The sequence below is a fragment of the Heterocephalus glaber genome, unplaced genomic scaffold, assembly GCF_053883595.1.
Source record: "Heterocephalus glaber isolate CG9 unplaced genomic scaffold, H.glaber_assembly_v1.0 deba00001494, whole genome shotgun sequence".
In the NCBI taxonomy this organism is placed as follows: Eukaryota; Metazoa; Chordata; class Mammalia; order Rodentia; family Bathyergidae; genus Heterocephalus; species Heterocephalus glaber.
Window position 1 is genome coordinate 100737 of NW_028258318.1, and position 22875 is coordinate 123611.

A 22875-nucleotide genomic window follows, 5' to 3' on the forward strand; every position below is an offset into this window, starting at 1 on the left:
AAGTGAAACACGTGTATTAACATTTCACAGATTTTTTAATGCAACATTAGTGTGCTGTTACATAAAGGAAACATAGATAATCCAGAAAGACAGAATGGAGCAGAGTCATCCACTCCACTTTCAAAAATGCTAGATTCAGATGTGTTCAGTGATAAGATTCTATTGTTTATCCACTTAAATGTAGGATTGGCTTGTTAGTACAGCTGAGTCAATTGGATCCTGACTGAGATTCTAGGCTGGCCTAGAACTCATAGCAATCCTCCCACCTTTTCCTGGCGAGTGCACAGATCACAGAAGTGCACCACTATGCCCGGCTGTTGGGAGGTAGTATGTTAAATGAACTGTAGGAATAGCTACAAGCCTTGTGATAATGGAAAAGTAGAACTGGTTTGTCTCCTGGAAGCCCATGCGTAGGTAGAGGGCCAGGGCACTGTGCTGCACTATGCTGGTGTCAAGCACAACTTCATCATTTCCATGGTCCCGGGCAAACTGGAGGACAGTCCTGACCAGGGCTTTCGCTATCCCCTCTCCTCGGTGCTCCATGGCCACTGAGAGGTGAAACAGCTGCAACTGCTTCTTCCCCGGCGGGGGATTCTTCACCGGCAGAGCACACACAGTGCCCACCACCTCCCCTTCAGACTCGGCCACCCAGAAGCAAGAGCCACATGCACTCAGGTAGGATTTGGTGATGTCAGCCATGTCAGTGTGCAAACATGTGGCCACATACTGCTTCCAGGGGTATCTGACAAGAAGCTGCAGGGAAACAATGAGGGCGAAGCTGGACAAAAGAGCCAGCAGCCAGGATCCACAGGTCAGGAGTATGCACAGGGGCACCCCAATTAATAACACGAGGGTTTGGGGCAGCTTCAGTGTGTGGCGGAAGGTGGCAGGGATGTGCTCCACCATGCCCTGGTAGAACAAGTCCAACACTGGTATTCGGTCACTCTCCTGGTATTTACGGATGTGATAAGGAGCCATGGGGACACGAGTGTCAAAAATATCAGGGTGCACAAATGACCTCTAGACTTGATGGCACACCGTTTGAACAGACCTGGGAGGGAGAGGAAAAAGCCATGTGAGTCTCCCACAAACCATGGTCTTCTCAGAATAAGGGAGACCAGTTCAAGGCTACATTTTTCTTTCATCACTGATGGGAAAGCAGGAAACTAGCAGTGTGAGAAAGTGAGCATCAAAAACACCTGGTTAGAACATTGGTTTCTTCTCTTTCTAGCTGTTCGACCTTGAGCATGTCACTTAACATCTCTGAGCCTCTGTATCTTCATCTGAAAAGCACAGTAACATACTGCTGCTGAGGATTGAATAGAATAACATATATGAAGCACTGATATCCATAGTATCTTCCCCTCCACCCTCATTACCCTAACACAGTCTCTCTGGGCTTCTTGGCATATTGGGATGGCACCTGGGGCACCAGACCTCTGTCTTCAGGCCTTTGTTCCCTCCCCAGGTTCCATCCATTGCAGAAATCCTGTGATCCCCAGCAAAAGATCAACAAATCCTCCTGCTGAGGGTAAAGGCATAGGCTGCTGAGAAGGCAAAAGGGCCAAACTCTGAAATGGCCTGGCCTTTAGATCCCCAGTAATGTTCAGGGGCTCCTGGACCATATGGAGAGGCCTGACCTTCCACCCCTGTCCACTTAGCTGCTCTACTGTGGAGTGACAGTGTAGACGGTGGCCCAAGCTCTCAGGCTCCAAATGGCATTGAGAAGACACCGTCTAGGGCCTGTCGCCAGCTCTGGGAAGCAGACCTGGGTGCCACCTCGTTGGCTCCTGGGAATATACGTTAATCATAAATCCCAAGGTCAATGAGCTGAGTTGTTACTAAGCAGGGAGCCCAAGTCCATCCACCCATGTGATCTTTGCAGAAGTAACCTGGAGGGGAAAGCAGGGTTTGGACTGCTCCACAGACCTCACTCTCATGGGAGGACTGCCACCTTCCTCCTATTTTCTTTAGGAGGCAGAACCTCTCACTCAGCACACTAAGCCCTCTCTGAGGTCCACTTGGGTCCCCTGCACACTTCTGCTACGAGGCTCTAGACTGTTCCAGTCATCTTGGGCTCATTCAACAAGCGGCAGAGTCCAAGTTCCTTCCTCAAAAACAATGTCTGTTACATCTGTGCTTCTTCCTGGCCGAGCTGTACCTGGTCCAAGGAAGATGGATCCTGAATGATGTCTCATACTCATACGCCCTCCATCTCCCCTCCAGTCACCTCTTCAGCAACTGTGTGGAAACACCTACTGTCCTACAGGTGTCCTTCGCAGCCCCGAACACTGCAGATGTCTGGTCAATAGGAACCAGGACATTGGGCAGGTGTTTTGGGCCCTGGTGGTGCCTTAGAACGAGGGCCCTCATATTTTTTACTCAATTAAGTTGAATGTGTGCCTCACTAAGACTGACACAGCTAAACAAAAGTGTTGAGCTCTCTATGGAAGGGATGCTTGCCCTCCAAAAACATTCTTACCTCTCCCAACATACACTGTATCAGTTAGGATCCACTAGATGAACAGATTTAATATTAGTGTGTAGTGTGTATAACTAAGTGGGTGAGCGTGTGTGTGTGTGTGTGTGTGTGTGCGTGCTGGAGAGTGGAGGATCCAGTCAAATGTCAAAGGCCTGGAGCTCACTGCAGAGTCACCTGTGAGTCCCTGTCTGGATGTTGAAGGGTCTGCATTGGAAGGCTGAAGAGTCTGCTGGAAACCTGGAGATAGACATCCAAAGGCAATGATAAAGACTGGAGCTCTTCCAAAGAAGCAAAGAGGAAGACTTCCTTCTATTCCCTCCAGGCTACAGGCCTATTGGCAGTGCCACTGACAATTCCATGGAGAGGGATTTACCCTTGTATTGCATCATCATTTGGTCTGTACATGGAGTGTAGATCAGTGAGGCAGGAATGGTTTCAGATTCCCCCAGAGGTGAGTACAGCACCTGAACTGGACAGGGACCCCCAGATGCAGTTGTGCAGCTTGTGTACAAGTGCACCTGGCCAAGGAGGTCTAATATGAACTAAATTGAGCCTACAGAAATTGTCCAAAGGGGCTGGGGATTTAGCTCAGTGGTTCCGGTGCCTGCCTTGCAAGCACAAGGTCCCGAGTTTGATCCCTGGTCCAAAAAAAAAAAAAAAAAAAAGAAATTGTCCAAAGCTCAGCCTGCCCAAGGAAAAAGTGCTTATTTCTACTTTTCTCCTAGGCATTGTTTCTCTAGTACCCTGCATTAATGGTGTGCAGGGCATGAAGGCAGAATCTACATCAGCGATCACAATGGAGCAGCTGGGTCAGAAAGAGTCAAAGTGATGCCTTGAAGGAGTGGGAAGCAGTTGATGTGATGAGACGTGGAACATCTCAAGGTGTATATGGGGGTAGAAAGGCAAGAATTAGAATGATTGAAGGGGGGGTGAGCAGGAGGAAAAGATCAAAGATGACAGCCAGAATCATGAGAACTTGTAGGAGGAAACAGGGAAGAAGCCAGAAATGGAAGGGCCAGGGCTGTAGGTGCTGCATCCAGCTACCTCACCTGGAGTCAGATGTTGGCACTTGGCAGCTGGAACTCAGAGCCCTGGTGGAGGCTGCTGAGGTTTTAGTATCTGTGACACGTACTCACCCCCCAAGGGTGATGTTTAACATCAAATCTGGGTGGTGAGTGTACTGGTAATATTGTATTATGTTCATTTTAATACTGTCTTTAAAGCCTTGACTTTTCAGCTAGAAGTTGAACCAGGAATCTAGGGACAAGAGCAGAGGGGTCTAGGGTACAGAGTGCTCCTAATGAGTCTGTGAAATATTAACCAGCTGGAAACCCAAGTCATGCTGAAGGGCAAGAGTCTTGTGCACTGCCCTTGTCCTCTGTCTCCCTATTTACTAGGTGGTTCCTAGGAGCCCCTAAACCTCCAGCGACATTCAGGATTTTCCTCTTTCCTGGACTTCACCATTGCCTCTGTATTTCTAACGGGCTCTCTACAGAAGCTTGGGTTTTCTAGTCAGAACTGGTTTCTTCATTCAGCAGGAAAGGCTGAGTGTCTGCCAGGTACCAGGCCTCATGTTTGGCAGAAAGGGCAGCAGATGTCGGAGGTGTGGTCACCTCCCTCAGACAACCCTGGGTGGTCCCAGAATACTAACATCCCAAAGAGGAAGAGATGTACTCTTGGAGCCCAAGTATATGAGTATCCCAGTACCGATGGACCCCTGCTGGGAGACTTAGTGTCCTGCTACCCTGCTAGAGGGCACAAATGTGCACCTAGAAGCTGAGGAGCAACTCCTCTGAGCACCGACCACAGCAAGGTTGTCCCTCAGGGTCAAGTGTTGCATGGGTGCTGGTAAGCCACAAAAAGTGTCAACCAAGTCTTTATTAACATATTTGCAAAGATAAGACCCTCAGAGTTAGTATTCTGAGCCCCCACTCTATGCCTCTCTGGTTGAGCTTATTATGGGACAGACAGTAGAAAGAAGTAGACTGTTGTGATTTGGGGCAATGGAAAAAGAATTAGGAAGATACTGGAAAACAGTGTAATTTAGGGCCTCTGAATTCTGTGACGATTTCTCACTGATTTCCAAATTAAGTGAGATACTTCATGTCACTCTTATTTCAGAAGACAATATATTTCCAAAGTTAATGTAAGCAGGAGAAATTCACTTTCAAATTCTCCCTACTTGGCCAGACTAGCTTCCTGTCATCTTTCTTTTCTTCCTTCCCCATCTTCAAATAAACTGTCTTTTAAACTTTTTTTTTTTTTTTTTGGGTACCAGGGATCGAAAGCGGGACCTTGCGCTTGCAAGGCAGGAGCCAGAACAACTGAGCTAAAGCCCCGGCCTCTGCTTCTTTAGTTCTTTACTGACACTGGGTTTAGGATCACTGGGAGCTGCATGTTCAGACAGAGCAGTGGCACAATGTGGCAGAGCAGTGGCTTTCTGTCCATCCTTGGACGTTAGTGTGGCATAGTGCGGCATGGTGTACAACCCTCCCTAGGTGTTACATTAACTAGGGCATAAACCAGGAAGGTAAGGCTTTGCCTCTCGACTTCTTTATTGAGCAGATATTTTATGATCTTGGTGGGCTGCTCAGACAGCATAGGAACGCTGCTCGCTCAACTGACTCATCTATGGAGACTCAAAGGCAGCAAAAGAAGACATCTTGACACCATAAGTGACCAACCCAGGAGTCTGGTCACAGATTAGCTGGGACCAACCCTCTAAACTGGCCCTGTACAGAGTGGCTATAGCAACCCGAGCTTTCAAAAAGTACATATTTAGCATGTTGTCATATTTCATCACTTTTTGAGACTGTATAATATTCCGCTCACTAAATACAAAATTTACTTACTCATTCTTTCATTGATAGACATTTGGGTTGTTTCTACTTTCTGGATATTGTTAAAAGTGCCATGATCATTTGTGTACAAGTACGTATTTGAATATCTATTTTAAATTCTTTTGGTTTGTACCTAAGAGTGAAATGCTAGCTCACAGAGTAAATCTATGTTAATATTTTGAGGAAATGCCAGTTTTCTGAGTAGCTGCACTGTTTTAGTTTTTCACCGCCAATATGTCCTATTTTCCTTTCAGCTTCAGCACTACTGCCTGTTATAAAAACAGAAGAAACACCTTTTATTTCTCAGGAAATTATTGGATGCCCAGCATAGTAAGAAAACATTTTTCTATCCTGCAAAATTTCATACTCGCAATAGCCAAAGGTGAAGGTTGGTATTAATGTTCCCAATTCATGAATGAGAAAATGAGACCCAGGAAGCTGAAGCATCCTACCCCAAGTCCCACATGAGAACTGGGAACTCAAACCTAGGTAGCTGGCTCCAAGCCAGAACCCACTGTTTTGCCTTTTCAGCAGGGCAGGCTAACCCAACAGGCATACGTTTGATGAGTGTTTGGTGAAGTGACCCACGGGAAGGCTCATTCCCCGAGAGAACCAGCTCAGTCTGGGGGGATGGAAGATAAACTCCTCAGGCCCCATCATGCCCATCCGACTGCCATATTTCATGCTTCTGCCCCAGCACCGCTTCTGACTGCTCCCAAGCAGATGAATTTTGTCCCCATTTCCTCCTCTGGGGCCTTTGAAAACACTTCTGTTGCTGCCCTTTGTTACTTATTTAACTCAGACTTTATCTTATTACAGTTATTTGCAGATTAGGCATTAACAGTTACAAGTATCCTGACAAGCTAATTTATCCATCTCTCAGTTGCCCATGGAAGCTGACTGTAAAAGGTAATTATAAAGACATATTTTGGAGTCACTGTTATTCCAAAATGTGTAGCATTTGAGAGAAGCCTCAAGAACATTCACTACTGGCTTCTAAGAGGAGCACTTTTCTTCCTTAAAAAAGGGCATGGATGTAGCTTTATACTAGAACACTTGCCTAGCATGCACAAAGCCCTAGGTGCAATCTTCAGTAGACCAAAAAATAAAAGGGTAAAAAGAATTTTCTCTTGGAGAAGACATTACATGTTGGATTCTCAGAAGAAGAGATAAATCAATTTGGGCTCATTTACCTTAGGCTCCAGGGAAGAATATCACCTCCTGACTTTTCATCAGGACTCCTAACAATCTGCTGTGCTCCTAATGAGAACTCACAATTTCAAGGAGATGAGTGAAACAAAACAATAACAATTTCAAGGGGATAGATGGATGGGCCATGCTTGATAGAGTGTTCAGAAATCCTAGGGAAAGTTTCCAGTGCTACACAGAAGAAATGTTCTCTAATCTAGCCTTGTAACAAATTTTCTAAAGGAGAGGACATAAGGTCCCCAAAAACAGGTATAAGTGGAGATTTTGTAAATGTGGATAACCAAAGGCAGAATTACGAAGATGTGATGGGGAGAGGGCAACGAGTTCAGGACAGGAACCATGCTGAGCATGGTGCCTCAGGCCTATAATCTCAGCACTCAGGACCCTAGGCAGTAAAATCACCATGAGTTTGAGCCTAACCTGGACTAGAACTTGAGTTCAAGGAGAGCCTAAAATACATAGCAAGACCTTGCCTGAAACAAAACTAGAAAAGGAAAGGAACCAGGTACCTTACTGCTTATAGGTTTTGTATGGAAGAAGTTGTCGGAACTGCGCTGGGCAACATAGCAGCTGTCCTGAAAAGAGGTCTAGAGAAAAAAGGCAGAATGAATACCAGCCTCACTCTCTTCCTCCCCTCCTCCAATCTCTGCCACCCTGCTTGCATAGGCTTCGGTGGGCCCCCTCAGGTGGAAGCCAAGGTAAAGTTTTCCCTTGCTGTACTAATACATATACGTCAGTCTCCAGAACAGAGCACCGTGAGAATCGGTAGTGCGTGGAGCGGGAAATGGAAGACACTTAGCACACAGAGTTGGGAAAACAACTCACACAGCACCAGAGGAATGGATAAAGAAAATGTGGTGTTTTTGCACAATGGGGTACTATTCTATCACATGGAAGGAAAAGTTGAGTCTTTTACAGGAAAATGGATGCACCTGGAAACCACGATGTTCAGGAAAATAAATCAGACACACAAGCTTACAAATCACATGGTTTCTCCTATACCAGAAACCCAAATTATAAATAAAGGTTAAAAAAAACTAGGTAATAAAAATCTGAGATCTTTTGTTTTGCAAATGAGAATGGATAGAATGAGGGGGAAGGGAGAGAACAGGAAGTAAAAAGAATTAAGATGTGCTGTGTACATGTACCAACTCCTCACAGTGCAAATCATCATTATGTACTCAAACACATACCAATAAAAAATTTATACTAGGCACGGTGGCACATTCCTGTAATTCCAGTACTCAAGGGGCTGAGGCAGAAGGATCACTGTGAGTTCCAGGCCAGCCTGAAGTATGTATCGAGATCCTGCATGGAAGAAAAAAAATTTTATAAATAAAAAGAAAAACAAGACATCTGGACCACACAACTTTGAGGGTTACACAACTGTACTCATTCGTAAGGCATCCAACTTATAAGATTATGGATTACCCTACACTGAGACCAATGCAGAGTTGCACTGCATTCAGAAAAACAAAGCCAGGAAAGAGAAGCAGCTGCAGTGCCAGCATAGCTCCCTACTCCAGAGGACTACGGAATTAAACCATCAGGGGTAAATCCACATGTGGATGGCAGCAGAGACCTTAGAGCTAGTGAGCCACTAGGCTCTTCTTTAAAAAGAGGCTCAGGGCTTAGAGCAGTTCCTATAGTTGAGAATTTGGAGGACTAAGGACATTGCCACTACAGTTACAGCCATGTGTCCCCAGGCCTAAGGAGAACAGGGAGGATCAATGTCATCTGAATAGTGTCCCTTCTCCATCTTACCCCAGAGCACACTCAAGACTGCTATCTTTGGGCTTTAATGTACAACCCTGTGACTAAGGAGCCAAATATGTGTGACCTATCAATCTAAATCCTTTTCTTCCAATACCACATCCCCTCCAATAAGGGTGCATTTGCTGAAGGAGCACTTCAGCTCTGAACTCACCAGGCTACTCTAAAGAGTGTTGCTCTAAATTGGCTCAAAAATACTCTAAGAGACGTGGGGACTTATATGAACTTTTCCCCAGAGAATGGCAGTACTTTTATTTTTCTTCAAAGTCTCACACAGAGTTGAAAACATTATCTATCGTTATGGAAGCAAAACCTTTACAAACTGTCTTATGATTTTTCACTTATTCCAATTATTCTTAGCTTAGTCTTCTTTGCATCCTCTAGCAGTAGTTGGATCGAGTTTTTATTTTCTCTTCATGTTTTTAAAGCGTCTTTAGATAGTTGGTATTTAAAGGCATTGTTGTTTTCTAGTTCCAAAATTCTGTCTCACATTGGTTCAACCTGGTGCCCATACAATCTTCTGGATTTCTGATTTAAGCCATTCTGTGCACTCTAATTCTTTGGTCAACTGGTCACTCATGTTTTGTGTCATTTTGTTTAGCTCATCTTGCTTTCTATTAGTTTCTTCTGAGAGCTCCTGAATCTTTTCGGTTATTACTTCCATTACATGTTCAGTTATATCTTCTCTAATCCCCCTAGGTGTCACTTTGAACTGTTTTCTAACCTCCTCTGCTTTGCTTTTGGGTAATGTGTGTGTGTGGTTTATACCATTCCGCCCCTTGGTGCCTCCTAGATTGGCTTCAGGGGACTTGGGGGTTTAAAGAGCTGTTTTGTTGCCTTTTCCTCCCATGTTTGTATGGTTTTTATTTGTCTGATCTGTTTTGATTTGAGGTCTGTGGACGCTTCTAGTCTAAAGAGTCTGTTGCTAGTATTGAGATCTCTTTAGGCACTTTTCAGTGATGTATTTTGCCCATGACTAACTCTCATCCTTTGTCACAGCGATGAGATTTGACTATGTTAGACATTTTGGGAAAAGAGGATGTAGTTTAGTTAGTCCAGCAACCAAGTTCTCTGGGAATGTACTCTATCTAGTGTTGTCAATGTCACAAAAGCAATCTGAGTGCTGGCTCACAGAGAAATAGTGACAATTATGTGACTGTATAAATATGAAATGAAACAGCTACAGTAGTATTATCTGAGACAAATTAGATATTAATATACCAGAAGAAGCAGTTATGTACCACCCTTTTTCCTAGGGAAGAAACTGTCAATATTTATGTAAACATTAAGGCAACTCAAGTATTGACTTACAGCTAATATGTACAGAATGTAACAGCTATCTCTCTGCTAGTAGTAGAAAAGAATTTAACAGTAACTTTACAGAGTTAACTCTGTAAATAATTAACAAAGCTTTGTGGTTATACTACTAACAATTTAGGGTTTGGGAAAGGGGAATGCAAAAAAAAAACTTTGAATCTTCAAATTCTATGATATGAGACAGAGGAGAGAGAAATGGTACAAAGGATCTTCTTGGGAAGTAGAAGGATGTCCACAGAATGGGGTAAAGGCAGGACAAAAAACTGGCAAGAAATAGAAGATAACTGCCACTTGCCTCACAAGTGCAAGGTCCCAAGTTCGATCCTTTGATACCAAGAAATAGAAGATAAAAGAAAAAGAGGGAGAATAAAGAAACAACTTATACAGAGAGTAAAAAGAAGAGAGAAATAATTAAGGGGAGAAAACTGAAAAGGGGGAAGTGTGGGGGGGAAACAAAAATAAATGAAAAATAGATTAGAAACAAGGCTGAAGGACAAAGGAAGATTATCCAAGCCTCAGGAAACTGGTGAAGACAGGAGGGAAGGAAAGCACAAGAAAACAGAAACAAGAACAAAACAAAACAAATCTTAAAAAAAAAGTTCACACTCACAGAATAACAAAAACAAACTGAGAAAAATAACCACACAAACAAAAATTTTAAAAAATAAAAGCAAAGAGAAAGAGAAATCTCTCTGTGATTTCAAGTCTGTGGTTGTCTTCTGGGATCCACCATTTTGTGGCAGTGTCCCATGCTAGGCATAACTCTGCTCTAACTGGTACACAAAGGAGGCAGTCAAAGCTGAGTTCCATGCTAGCCAGCAAGCCAGCAGTAGGCTTATCATGGAATTCTTCTAGAACTTTTAAATCTCTAGGAATTCAGGCTGAACTGGCCCTCTGGTCACGGGGGTAGAGTCTCAGTCAGTTTATCTTATAACACTCCTGGTATTTCTTGGTGGCCTGAGCATGGCTCCCTGACCTTGAACATCTCCTATGGTTGTCCCTCACACAGTCACTGTGGGAGTTAAACATTGAGAGTCCTGAGATGAAGCCAACCCACAGCTGCTCTGAGTCCCAGGTTCAGTTGGCTCCTCCCTAGAATGGCATCTGACCAAGCACTGTCTCCAGGGAATATGGCACACACTTGGACTGGCACCACATACCAGGTGTTGTAGCACACAGCATCCACTGCCCCATTGCACTGGTGCATTTCTCCCTGAAGCCCTCTGGAGTCACTCACTTTCACTAGGTCTCTTAGATTCAAGCTGGGAAAAAAGTGCAGATTACCCCTCCCTTTTTTGGCATTGTGGTCTGTCTCTTCAGTTTTTCTGTAGGCTCCAATTTTCTGATCATATGCTTCCGGGGTCCCAGGGATCCATCTCCTTCTTTTCTTCCCCAAGTTGTTATTCTCCAGTGTTTGGATTCCAAATCTTGGAGAGGCTGATTTGTTCCTGCTTACCACTCTGCCATCTTCCCAGAAGTCCCCCAAACTGTCTTCTTAATGTACAAATTAATAAACATGAGTTCTGTTGCACCAGGAGTCCACCATCCCAAAATGGAAGCATGCTTAGAAGTTACAGTGCATCACTGGTAAGATTACTGTAAGATGGACATCCTGTACTCGGCTGTGCAGAGTGCAAGCTGGCAACATTCTGGTATTAAGCCCCATGAAGGACTTCATATCCTCTTCCCCATGACTTCTACTTGAGGGAAGTTAGCCTAAAGGTATAGAAACATGTGCAAAGATTTGTTTCCAAAGAGAAAGGGTTGTTCTTAATTAGAGAAGACTAAGAGACATGAGGACCAAACACAATGTAGGGTGAAATGCCATGACAGCAATTTACATTGAAATAATTTAGCAAATAAAGGATGGGGTGCGAGTGTACATGTCTGTGTGTGTACATGGATAAACATGCATATAGCAAATATTAACTGATGATAAATTCAGATGAAAAGTACTATGATGTTCATTTTACTATTTTCAATATCCTGTACATTTGAAATACAGTCGAGAGACTAAATCATTTTCCTCATTTATAAAACTCTGGGGCTGTCACTAAAACTAAATGCGACAGTGCACATGAAGTACTCAGAACAATGCCTGGAACACAGTAAGCATGCAAGAAATGCTGATAGTTGGGCCGGGGATTTAGCTCAGTGGTGCTGCCGCCTGTCTTAGCAGGGCAAGGTCCCAAGTTCAAGCCCCAGTACCTAAAAAAAGAAATGCTGATACTGTATTTTCTAAGGATTTCCACCTCACCACTCTGCAGCACATTGTAGGATCACACTTCCCCACCATCTTTCAAGTTGGTGTGGCCATGGGACTGACTTTGGTCAGTGAAACAAGATAAGCAATCTCTGTTACTTCCATATGGAAGAAACTCACAGTGCTCCCCTTTAGCTATGCAGTGACCCAGGAGCACAGGCTGAAATGAAGTCTTCAGCATCTGGGTTCCTAAGTCACTACGGTGAATTGCCAGAGCCTGCAATACTGATTATGCCCAAAACATGCTATAAGCAGTGCAGGATGCAAAGAGTTAAATCCCTCAACTGGCTTAAAGAAGTGAGTCTGACTGAAGCTACATGACTCACAGTAGTACCTCATGAGTACTGCGGTAGGGCGCAGGTTAATATGACTTCCCCGCTCACGGCCACAGCCGAGACCAGAGTAATAGGCTATGAAGCTGTGGGGCTAATACAAGATAACATCCATAGCTGAGGTTGGAGTAATCGCACCCAAATTCCATTCCTACAATTAGTGCCTTCATAGCTTGATGGACAATGCTCTAATTACAACCACATATTTTGTCTATCTTGCTTCTAATTTGAAAATGCTTTGACTTCTCTTTAAAGCCTTGCCTGCATTAGTTTCCAAGGTGATTTCACATTCTACACATCTACACATGCACCTTTACCTTGGTTGATGAATAATAAAATTCCGCCAAAGGGCAAGTGGGGGCTAGAGACTTACTGCAGGAGTGTCTAGCAGTGAGTCTTCCTATTGAAGACTCTGCTATATTTCTGCTATATTCAACCAACTAGCTTTTAAAAAAATTTATATATATATTTATTGGTACATTTTAGGTATACAATACATTTACATTTATCATTGGGTGTTTGTACCAGAACATGATGTATCTTAGTTCTTATTTTTTCTCCCATTCCCTGTGCGCCCTTCACTCCCTCCACCCTTCCCTATTTACAGACTTGGATTCCATTTTTTTTTCTTTCTCATAATTTTTCCTTTCCCTTCTTCCCTTTCCCCTTCCCCTCTCGCCATCCCCAAACCCTTGGACCTTTTCCTGTTTCAAATTATCAATTATTCATTTTAATCATTTTCATCCTTATTTACACTTTCAATTTCTCACACTAGAGAAACTATTTGGTATTTACACATGTGTGTCCTATTTATTTCACTTAAGAGTATGGCCTCAATATGCATCCATTTAGCTATAAATGTCTCTAGTTTCTCATTCTTTATGGCTGAGTAGTACTCCATTTTATTAAAAAAACCACATCTTCTTTATCCAGTTTCCAGTCGATGGGCACTTGGGCTCTTTCCAAGCTTTAGCTATTGCAAACTGTGCCGCTATAAACATAGGTGCACATGTATCACTGTGGTATGATTCCTTTAATTCTTTGGGGAAGATTCCCAGTAGGGGAATAGCTGGGTCAAATGGGACCTGTAGTCCTAGTTCTTTGAGGTATCTCCATACTGATTTTCATAGTGTCAACCAACTAGCTTTAAGAACTGTTTGTCACTGCAGCTTACCTAACCCACAAGTCCACAAACTATAAACCTCCAATCAAATTCTGCCCATCACTTCTTTTTGTAAATCTAGGTTGACTGGGACACAAGCATGCTCTTTATGTATTATCTGTGGCTGCTTTGCACTATAACTGTATTTGAGTAGATGCTCTGGACACCCTACGGCCTACAGGGGAAAGAATATTTACTGTGTGGCTCTTCAAAGAAGAGCTCCTCTTTTCTGACTCTCAACTGAATTTATCTTGACTGACACAATCAAATACATAAAATAAAGTGACAAAAATCCAATCATTTATCAAAACATGAATTTACACTAGCTGTATGATCTTGGGCAAGTGACTTAATATTTTTACAAGCTTTTAGTTGCCTCCTGGGTAAAGTGAGGGTAAAAGCAGCATTTACATCATAAGGCTGGTTGTGAGAATTAAATGAAGGCATGCAAGGAAAATACTGAGGAACAAGATCCAGAATCTTGGAAGGGGAGTGCTGGAACAGGTTGAGGTAAAGTGTGGGATATGAACAGTTGGATATAAAAGTACTAAGGTAAGAACCCAGTACACTCATTATAGACACTTACTAAATGCTTGTAATTTTTCTTTTAATTATATAAAAAGTATATTTCAACAGATTTAGAAGTCTTCAAAACCAAACCAAAAGAAATCTGGCAAATACAGCCTCTGTTGTGGAGGTAGGAGTCTTTTTTCCTTTTGTCTAAAGTCACCGGCACACGGAGATGGGCAGGTACCCTGGATGAATACAGACAAATGCTCTGTGACCCACAGTGCAGGTATATCCTCTACCTGAGAACAGGTTACTGTTTGTTAGGAGATCTAGGAGCAGTTAGATGAGCTGGCTGTTACAACATGATCTTTCTTCTGTCTTTAAAACTCTTAGCAGATTGCCCGGCTGAACATCACACTCAAGTTGTAATACTTCTACAATGATGAAAGTGTTTTCTTTCTCTCCTACCCTGTCACAGAGGCTTTCTAGGTGAGAAGCTGGCTTTCTTTCGTCTTTCTTTCTTCCTTTTCCTCACTTTCTTTCTCTCTCTCTCTCTCTCTCTCGCTCTCTCTCTCTCTCTCTCCCTCCCTCCTTTCCTTCCTTCCTTCCTTCCTCTATTTCACCAAGGCCAGAAGACTTTCTCTGGGGGATCCTTCAGCAGGAAACAAGATTAGAAAAAATGCCCATTTTGCATCTAGCTCAGCCCTAGCAGAAACTCTGGGCTTCCTGGGATCCCCTATTTCTGGAGAAAAGGAATTCAGAGCACTAGCATTTCTGACTCTCCTGGGCCAATGTCAGTTTCCCTAAGCTCAGTGATACCCTGTACTCTCCTGCATCACAAATAACACACTGGGCCTGGCGAGGATAACCTCAGGGGTCCTCAGGATGGGATCCTGAGGGCTTTAGGTCCCAGGAAACAGGCTTAGAGATGGCACAACGAAGGACAATGTTGTTTTCAATGCTGTTGCCAGACAAGTCAGGAATGGGTCAAAGTAAATGTGAACACAGAGGAAAAAGATGCAGCTTTCACATGGGAATCTGATAGTGTGGGGATGTGATGGGCCAAGGGATACAGAATGCCATAACCTTCTCCCTGGGCCCAGGAACTTCTGGGATGAGCCATGTGCTCATGTGTTTTAGTCCCTATCATATACATAGGATCTTCACCCAGCTGAGGAAGACCAGTGTCCAGACTGGACTGAGGACCAATGGCAGGGTTCTGGCTGAAATGAAGGCAGCTGCTAGGGTGGAGGAGGTCTGGGAGACAAGGGTGCAGAGCTTGCCCTGTGGTCCTGTTTACCTCCCAGGCTTTGTCAGTCACCTAGACCTGTCTTTCTGCATCCCTCTGGGGAGATGTTTCCAGTATCTCCCTACCTGAGTGGGCGCCAGGAAGAAAGGCTTGAATTCTGCCAAGGCACTGCTGTAGATGACGACATATACTAGGAGCCCTCACATGGTCCCTGGACAGGTGTTACTGTGTGAGGTCTTCCAGGCCTGACTGGCCTGAACCTTTGCTCCAGATATAGGCACCCAACCACTCACCTCCCTTTCCAGGTATGCCCCATACTCCCCTTAGTCCTGGGCCCATAATATATAGCACCACACCTTCTCTATGCTTCACTGTCCATCCAGATGGCAGGTGGGGAGCATCTGCTTGAGCTACTTGTCCTCTGCTGCCCTGAGCTACACAGCATTTACTCCAGCTATAATTTAAGGGCAAGACTTTTGATGGACACAGGTGTGGTCACCTGTGGACACAAGACCAGACTTTCCAGGTGATACAAATTCTGGAACTCAGTTTGTGGAGGACCACCTGACTTGGGCGCTTGAGGCCAATGTCCTGCACCAGTCCTACCAGCTTGTGAAGACTTCCTATCATCCCTATCTGGCCACATTCACTGAAGGCTACATTTCCAACCACATCCTTTATACTAGGTTCCTTCTGGGACACACCTTCCAATACCACCCTGTTATAAATGAACTCATCCTAGGCCAGCTGCCCACTCCCTTCCCCTTCCTGGGCTCCAAGATTGTTCATCAATTCCTAGTGCTTCTAAGTGCCCTAGATATATATTTGTTCTTCTTTTTAGTAGCACCAGCAAAAAGAGGTATTTGTCAACAGTTCATCTCATTCCTGGTTCCACATTTTCTTATCACCTTCTAGCACACTCTGAATACTGGGTACACATATTCATGTTTATTTCTACTTAGTAAGCCAAAAAAAGCAGAGATAATTTCCTCTTGGGTCCACTGATGTATCTTAAATATTCAGAGCAAGCCTCCCCCTGGTAGGTACACAATCAAAGTGTGTTGATGACTAAAAAACACATAAGCAACTTGCATACTCCAGAAACTGCAGAGAGACATATTTACTGGAAAACTAGAAAACTCACATTCAAACTCCCTCTCACCATTGCACTGGCCCTTTCTTTTTTTTAATTTTAATATAATACAAGATTTTATATACTGACCCTTTCTAAGAAATACTATTTGTAATTTTATATTCTGAAGGTAAGGCCCTAATCATCTATGCATCAGGCTTACACAATCAAGATATGCTGTGAATTAAGATGTGCCTATTGGACAATGTATAGTTTTTATGGTCAAACACACTTAGTTGAAATTGGAGTTCCACTTCCAGTATACATCTTTCCTCTGACCTCTGTTTCTAATTTGTACAGTAGGTGTCAAATAGGCACCGGTCATTGGCTCGAGGGTGCCACCACCATAAAACAACCAATTACCTCTTAGATCTCTCTAACTTATCAGGTCCTTGTGCATTCGGAGCATTTCTCTCTTCTTCTAATTTCTACCTACTGAAATCAACTTAATACGTAAACCGTGAGACATTTAGTACATTCACAATATTGACCACCACCCCCTTTAATCGAGTCCTGAATCATTTCCCCTCACACAAAAGGTAGCTTGCACCCCTGTAGCCATTGCTTCCCATCTTCTCTTCTCCCCAAACCCCGGTTACCTTAGTTTGTCAGGACAACCTGCTTTGGATTTGCATGTCTTGACTGAGACATTATGGCAGAATTTCTTCCTTCTCACATACAGTGTCCCAGTCAGATTCCTCTTCATTCTCCTGTGGCCCTTAGCCCCTTCCATGACTAGTCATTTCCTTCTCTAAGGCACAGGAATGGGACATATATCTGCACAGATTTGGGCCCCTGCTCTGATCCTTCAGGAGGAACTGGAACAGCCCCACCAGCAGACTGTGCATTTGGTCAGGGAGGAGGAACAGGGAGGAGCCAGTCAGATGACCTGGCTTGGCAGCCTCAATGGAGCAGGACAATTCCTGACAATCTCCTCCTCTTGGAATTTGGCATCTATAGTGTATACAGAGAGAGAAGATGTCCAGTGTGAGCACACATAACAATATCAGTCTTGAGAACAAAATAAGATTTCTGCCCACTGTTGGTTTCAATAGGTGTGGAGGCAACATACCCTACTGTAATGAGGAACACACTGTGAGGAGCGAAGGACTCAATCTCCATGTTGGTCACAATGCACAGGATAAAGGGCTTCCTTCCTACTCACCAGTTATCTTTCCAATCAAATTCTCCTTGCCCCTCTCCAGAAAACTGCTGTGCTGAACCCACAAAGGTATGGAGGAAGAGAGGTGAAGGACATCAAGCCAGACAAGAGAATAGGAGTAATTTACAGCAGAATTGAGCAAAAAATTGCAGGTTTGGGTGACTGGGGAGTGCAAGGGCTACAGAAATGGAAAGCAAGACTGCAGGGTTGGGTGTGGATACCAAGAGCACAGGATGTGTCCCTTGAGGGAGCCTACACTAGTATACGGTAGGAACCCTGGATTTCCTACCTGGTCCCCAGGAGACCTCCGTCACCTCACTATGACAACATTTCCATCCTGGCCTTTCCTTGGCCTCCCTGACAGTCTGGCTCCTTAGCCTGAGCAGGGTCTGACTATGTGTGCCTCCAGTTAGCAAAATGACTTTTTCTGCTACTGAATAAACCATTCTACTCAGGGACCACAATGTGTCTCTCTTGTGTTCACCCTGGCCTTATACACATTTGCAACTCCTCCTGAGGGTGATCACTTTGGTGCATGAGAATGGAGGTAGCAGATGGGGGAGACTACCTGGGCTCCCCCTACTCATTCACAGTGACTGTCATGAGCACCACTAATAAGTGAGAAGCTGTACCAGAGTTCTGGAAGTAACATACACGTGATGTGAACAGTCCTGGTTGAGTGAAACAGGAACACAGGTGTACACAGGCTTGAGCTTTCAGAGAAGTACAAAGCAACTAGACCTAAAGGAGCGGGATGGGACAGCAGATGGGGCTGCAGGTGCCATCAGCACCAAGGGAAAGCAAACCACAATAGAGAGAGAACAGGTGAGGCCTTTGGTCCTGGGTAATATTACTTGTCTTTTGAACAAGCCCCTGAGCATGGCAAAGGGTCTTCATGATAGAGAAATGGGACTGTAACATAGCCACATGGTAAGACTGGGTTGGGGAATGCCATAACTGACCTCTCAGTGGAGAAGACAAAAATTCGAGGGAAATGACCCCTCATTTGATCAGCAGGAGCTCAGCCTCAGGATTGGGGATGACACAGTGAGAAGGCTACTGCTGGAACACAATGAAGGTCAAATGGGTCATGACTTTAGCCAAAACCAAGACTTTTGCATAGGTTCCTGAGACTCTTCAAAAGGGCATCCCAGTGTCAGAGATGAAGCTGGCAAAAGGGCAGACCTGCAGTCATACCCTCAGACTCACCCTTGTTTTGGAGGCTTCCAGGATGACATGACCCAGCCTGGGGCACTTATAAATCCTGAAGTGCGTAATCATTTAAGAAGGGGGGCTGGAACTATGATACATCCGAATGTGGGCATATTAGGGACCACACCCACCCCACACTGTCTTGCTGGACATATAGTAATGCTCTATGTCTGATCTCCCTTAGCAATCTGGGTCACATGACAAGTCTGTCCAGCACTAGGACTTTTCACTCAGGTTGACCCATGATAAGATAGTTCACTCCAGCCTCCACTTCTTTCCCCTTTTCAAGAATAGGAGAATACCCTAGATGGGGTGCTTCACTGCTACAATTCTTCTCATAGTGCCACATCCTTTACTGTGTGTCTGTACAGCTCCTCTCAAACCAAAGCAGCTCCATTTCTCCCCAAGTCAGGTAGATTTCCACACGCTACACCTGCAAACCTTGCACAGAATGTCTGGCCTGCTTTCACACTGGTAGCTTTTAACCCTGCTTAAGGCTACTGCTGGAACACAATGAAGGTCAAATGGGTCATGACTTTAGCCAAAACCAAGACTTTTGCATAGGTTCCTGAGACTCTTCAAGCTGCCCACCCTAGTCCAGCAAAAAAAAAAAAAAGTATTAATAAAAGCTGGACTGTAGAGTCATAAAATAAACACATGTGTATTATTACTTTCTGTTGATTTTAATGTAACATTACCCTGGTGCTAAACAAGTGAGACACAGGCATCCCAGAAAGGCAGAACGGAGCAGAGCATCAAAAACCCAACCTCACAAAAAACAACAAAAAGAAAACCCCAATCTCACTATCAAACATGTTCAACTCTGATGTCCAAAGGCAATGAGCTTTTAATGGTTATGCCACTGGAGTGTCAAGGTTTGCTTGTTACTATAGAAGAGGCACTTGGATCCTGACCAAAACACAAGCTAACAGATCACAGGCCAACTTCCTGAGTAGAAGAAAAGTGGTCCATTAAATGAATTAAATGAATAGCCACTAGCCTTTAGATCCTGGAGGTGAATGAATGGCCTCTCTAAACCTGTGTCTTCATCTGAAGAACAAGGAAAATAACACTTGTTTTCTATGATTGGGTGAGAATGAATAAAGTTATATGAAGCACTGGTATACAGTTTCTGCCCTTCCACCCTAACTTCCCTATTACATGTTCTCTGAGCATCTTGGTATGTTGGGAAGGAACCTATGGCACCCAGACCTCATGCTCCTAGCTCTCTGTTCCCTCCAAGGTTCATGGATGGCAGAAACTCTGTTTCCAACCAGCACTTTCAGCAAAGTCTCCCCACCCGCAACTGTATAGATTTAGACTGCTGAGATGACAAAAAGGCCAAAGGGTTGCACTTGGGCACTCCAGGCCTCCACTTAGACTCTGCAACCTGTACCAGTGTCCTCTAACCTGCTACCACAGAGTGTCCCGGGCAACTTCAGTTCTCAGCCTCCAAGTCTCATCCGACAGAAATTGACTAGGCCCTGTCACAGTTCTGGTAAAAAGAAATGGGTCCCCCTCATTGACCTAGGTCATGGAGCTAGAATGTGACAGAGCAGAGAGCCTAGGTCTCTTCACCTTTGTAAATCCTGGGGAATTAACCTGCAGGATCTCAAAGAGTGTGTAGGATTCCTCTCCTCAGGAGAAGCTGCCTCTGCTTTTCCTGTTCTCTCAGGCCACAACAGGTCTCATCAGACACACTCAGAAAATTCTGAGGTCTTCCCAAGTGCCCTGCACCCAAGTGCTAGGAGCTTGGAGACTCTGCCCCACACCCTGGGATCTCTTGTCACAGCCACAGTTCACATCCTATGACTCAGCAACAAGGTCCTACACAGCAAAGATTATCCCTGCTGAAAACTGGGCAAAGACCTGATCCATGACAAACGGATCCCGGACAGCTCCCCACATTCAAGCTACCCCTACCCCTGCCGCCACACCCACACTCCCATCTTCTTCCTCACCTTCATTCAGTCCCTCAAGAGCAGTGCGTGCAGTGACAAGTGACACCCAGCTGACAGGCACTTGCGGTGGTTAGGTACAGTGTGCTCTGGTGGTGGCTAAGCTCCTTTCACAAGGTAAAACATGTCATTCTGGTGACCTGACAATAAGCCCTAACTTTACATCACCTGTCCTTACCTTTCTGCTAGTGCTGCAATGGCCCTCTCTCAGGTTCAACTCAGCAAGCTCTTCAACAGGTCCTTTCTCTCTCTTCCTTCATCTCTTATCCTGACTCATTCCACCTTCCCTCCCTCGGTGTCTCCGACAGAGCCCAGAGCCTGGAGTCAAGGCCTCTATTGTATGAGCTCCTTCTGCTACTGAGCACAACCTTAACGAATCTTTCGCCCATCCGTGCTCGGGTTTTTTGTTGTTGTTGTTGTTGTTGTTGTTGTTGTTGTTTGGTACCGGGGATCTAACTCGGGATTTTGCGCCTGAAGCAGGCGCCGGAACCCCTGAGCTAAATCCCCGGCCCCCATCCGTGCTGTTTTTAAAAAGACAGGTCTCGCTGTTTTTCCATGCTGGCTTTCAACCCCTGGGCTCAAGCGATTCTCCTGCTCAGCCTCCCTAGTAATGGGGACCACAGAGGCGAGCAGAGTTCCTGGGCTGCTTAAGAGTTTTCGGTCTCTTCGCCAAACTTTCCTTATTGGGGGGGAGAGGCCGACTGGATCATAATTTCCATGCTGGAGTCCCAGGGGTGGCCTTCGTAGGTACCTGATGAATATCGGCGGAGTAGCCACGTGAACATTAAACTGGTCAAGCTGCCAGGGGTTTGGGCTTCCCCTCCTAACCGCGCTGGCTAATCCCGGACAGGAACTCACCTTTGCTCCTGGTCCGTTCCCGAAAAATCTCCCCTAAGGAAACAAATCCCTCTCCTTTGGGGTGTGGTCCCCAATCGTCACCCTACCGGAACCAGTTTTCTGTCTCCACAAAGCTTTCCTGGGACTTGGTGGTCGTGGTCGCATTATTCCCGTCACCTAACCCTTCCCCCCAAGTCTGAGTCCGGTCAGCAGATAGCAAGGCTAACAGATCCTAGTGCAACGGAGGCGGGAAGGATCTAGGGCGGAAGCGGAAGTGTGCTCCTGAGTTCCAGTTGTGTTCCAAGCCTAAATTGGACTCGCCGGGAACGTCCTCCAATTTCTGTACACAATATTGACATCATCAGATCTATATAGCCATTTCCACTGCTACAGATTCCACAGTTCATTTCGAGGACAGTGGAACTAAGTTTCTTAATGCTCTGACAGTAGTCATTTAGAGACAGTCCTGGTGATATAGGGGGAATAGATGGAAATCCCAAACCTGTTAGATATCCCAAACGGAATTCGTGTTCTCTAAAATCGAAGAATGAATTCTGGGGACAACGGAGGTTAGAGTAGGGAGAATTTATTGAGGGAGAGGTGGCTCCTGCCTGAGAGGGACAGGAAGGGACACCTGGAAACTGGGTTGCCCACAGACCCTGCTTCTCAAAGGTGTCTTATGGGACAAAGCCACAAGATGAGGTGGGTTCAAGGTGGGACAAAACTATAGCCAACTAGTAAGATTACAAGTACAATCACTTAGGTAATATTGGTCCAATGAGAAGTCACAAGGTGAACATGAGATGGGATAAAACTATGATCAACCAGTAAGATTACGACAAGTATGGTCACGTAGGTAATGGTGATTAAATGGGAATCCAATGGGGAAGCAAGTCACATAGCAAGCATATAAGTAATGAACATGGATTTCTGGTAAAGAATGGGTCAGGGATCTTTCCTGGAAGGGGTGGGTTAAAATCTTGGTCTCCCACCCAGGTGATTGATACTAGAATATCAATCACTGCTAATCATCCCCAGGGAAAGTACCAGGGTGTAGCTGTTTCTCTTCTTTTGCAATGCAGACCTTCAATGAATCCTTGAGGGCCGGCTCTTTCTGACTACAAGGTGTCTTATTAACTTACCTATCTACAATATTGGAGCTGACTTAGCTCAGTGTCTTGTGAGATTTAAAACACAGGGTGACAGTACACAGATGAGATAAGGCTCTTTCTCTTATGTAGGTTCCAAAAGGTCAGTCTCTTTATCTTGAGTAGGTCTGGAAGTTTGATGCATAATCTTTGTATAACCTCCAAGGGAAGATAGAGGCTATAAATTAATTTCCATTTAATTATGGTAAAGCTCATCTTTATCAATACAGTACTTTGCAGAGAAACAAATTTAGCTTTTGGGGGAGGATATGTACTATGGAGAAAAATA

At 44.6% G+C, this 22875-nt stretch overlaps 1 protein-coding gene across 25 annotated transcripts in view; it reads right to left on the bottom strand.

Annotated features, from left to right (window-relative positions):
• Window positions 1-16: 16 nt before the first annotated feature.
• LOC147825762 (N-acetyltransferase 8F1-like) overlaps window positions 17-22875 on the bottom strand; it is a 52840-nt gene continuing 29981 nt past the window's right edge. Inside the window, exons 1-5 of one of the 25 annotated variants that reach the window (XM_087184341.1) lie at window positions 21460-21706; window positions 7725-7839; window positions 7041-7118; window positions 1662-1790; window positions 17-1051 (exon numbers count right to left, since the gene is read on the bottom strand). In XM_087184341.1, the coding sequence (XP_087040467.1) occupies window positions 289-978 (690 nt within the window). In that variant the 5' untranslated portion in view covers window positions 979-1051; window positions 1662-1790; window positions 7041-7118; window positions 7725-7839; window positions 21460-21706 and the 3' untranslated portion in view covers window positions 17-288. The other 24 variants (XM_087184354.1, XM_087184351.1, XM_087184335.1 and 21 more) reach the window with 24 other exon arrangements.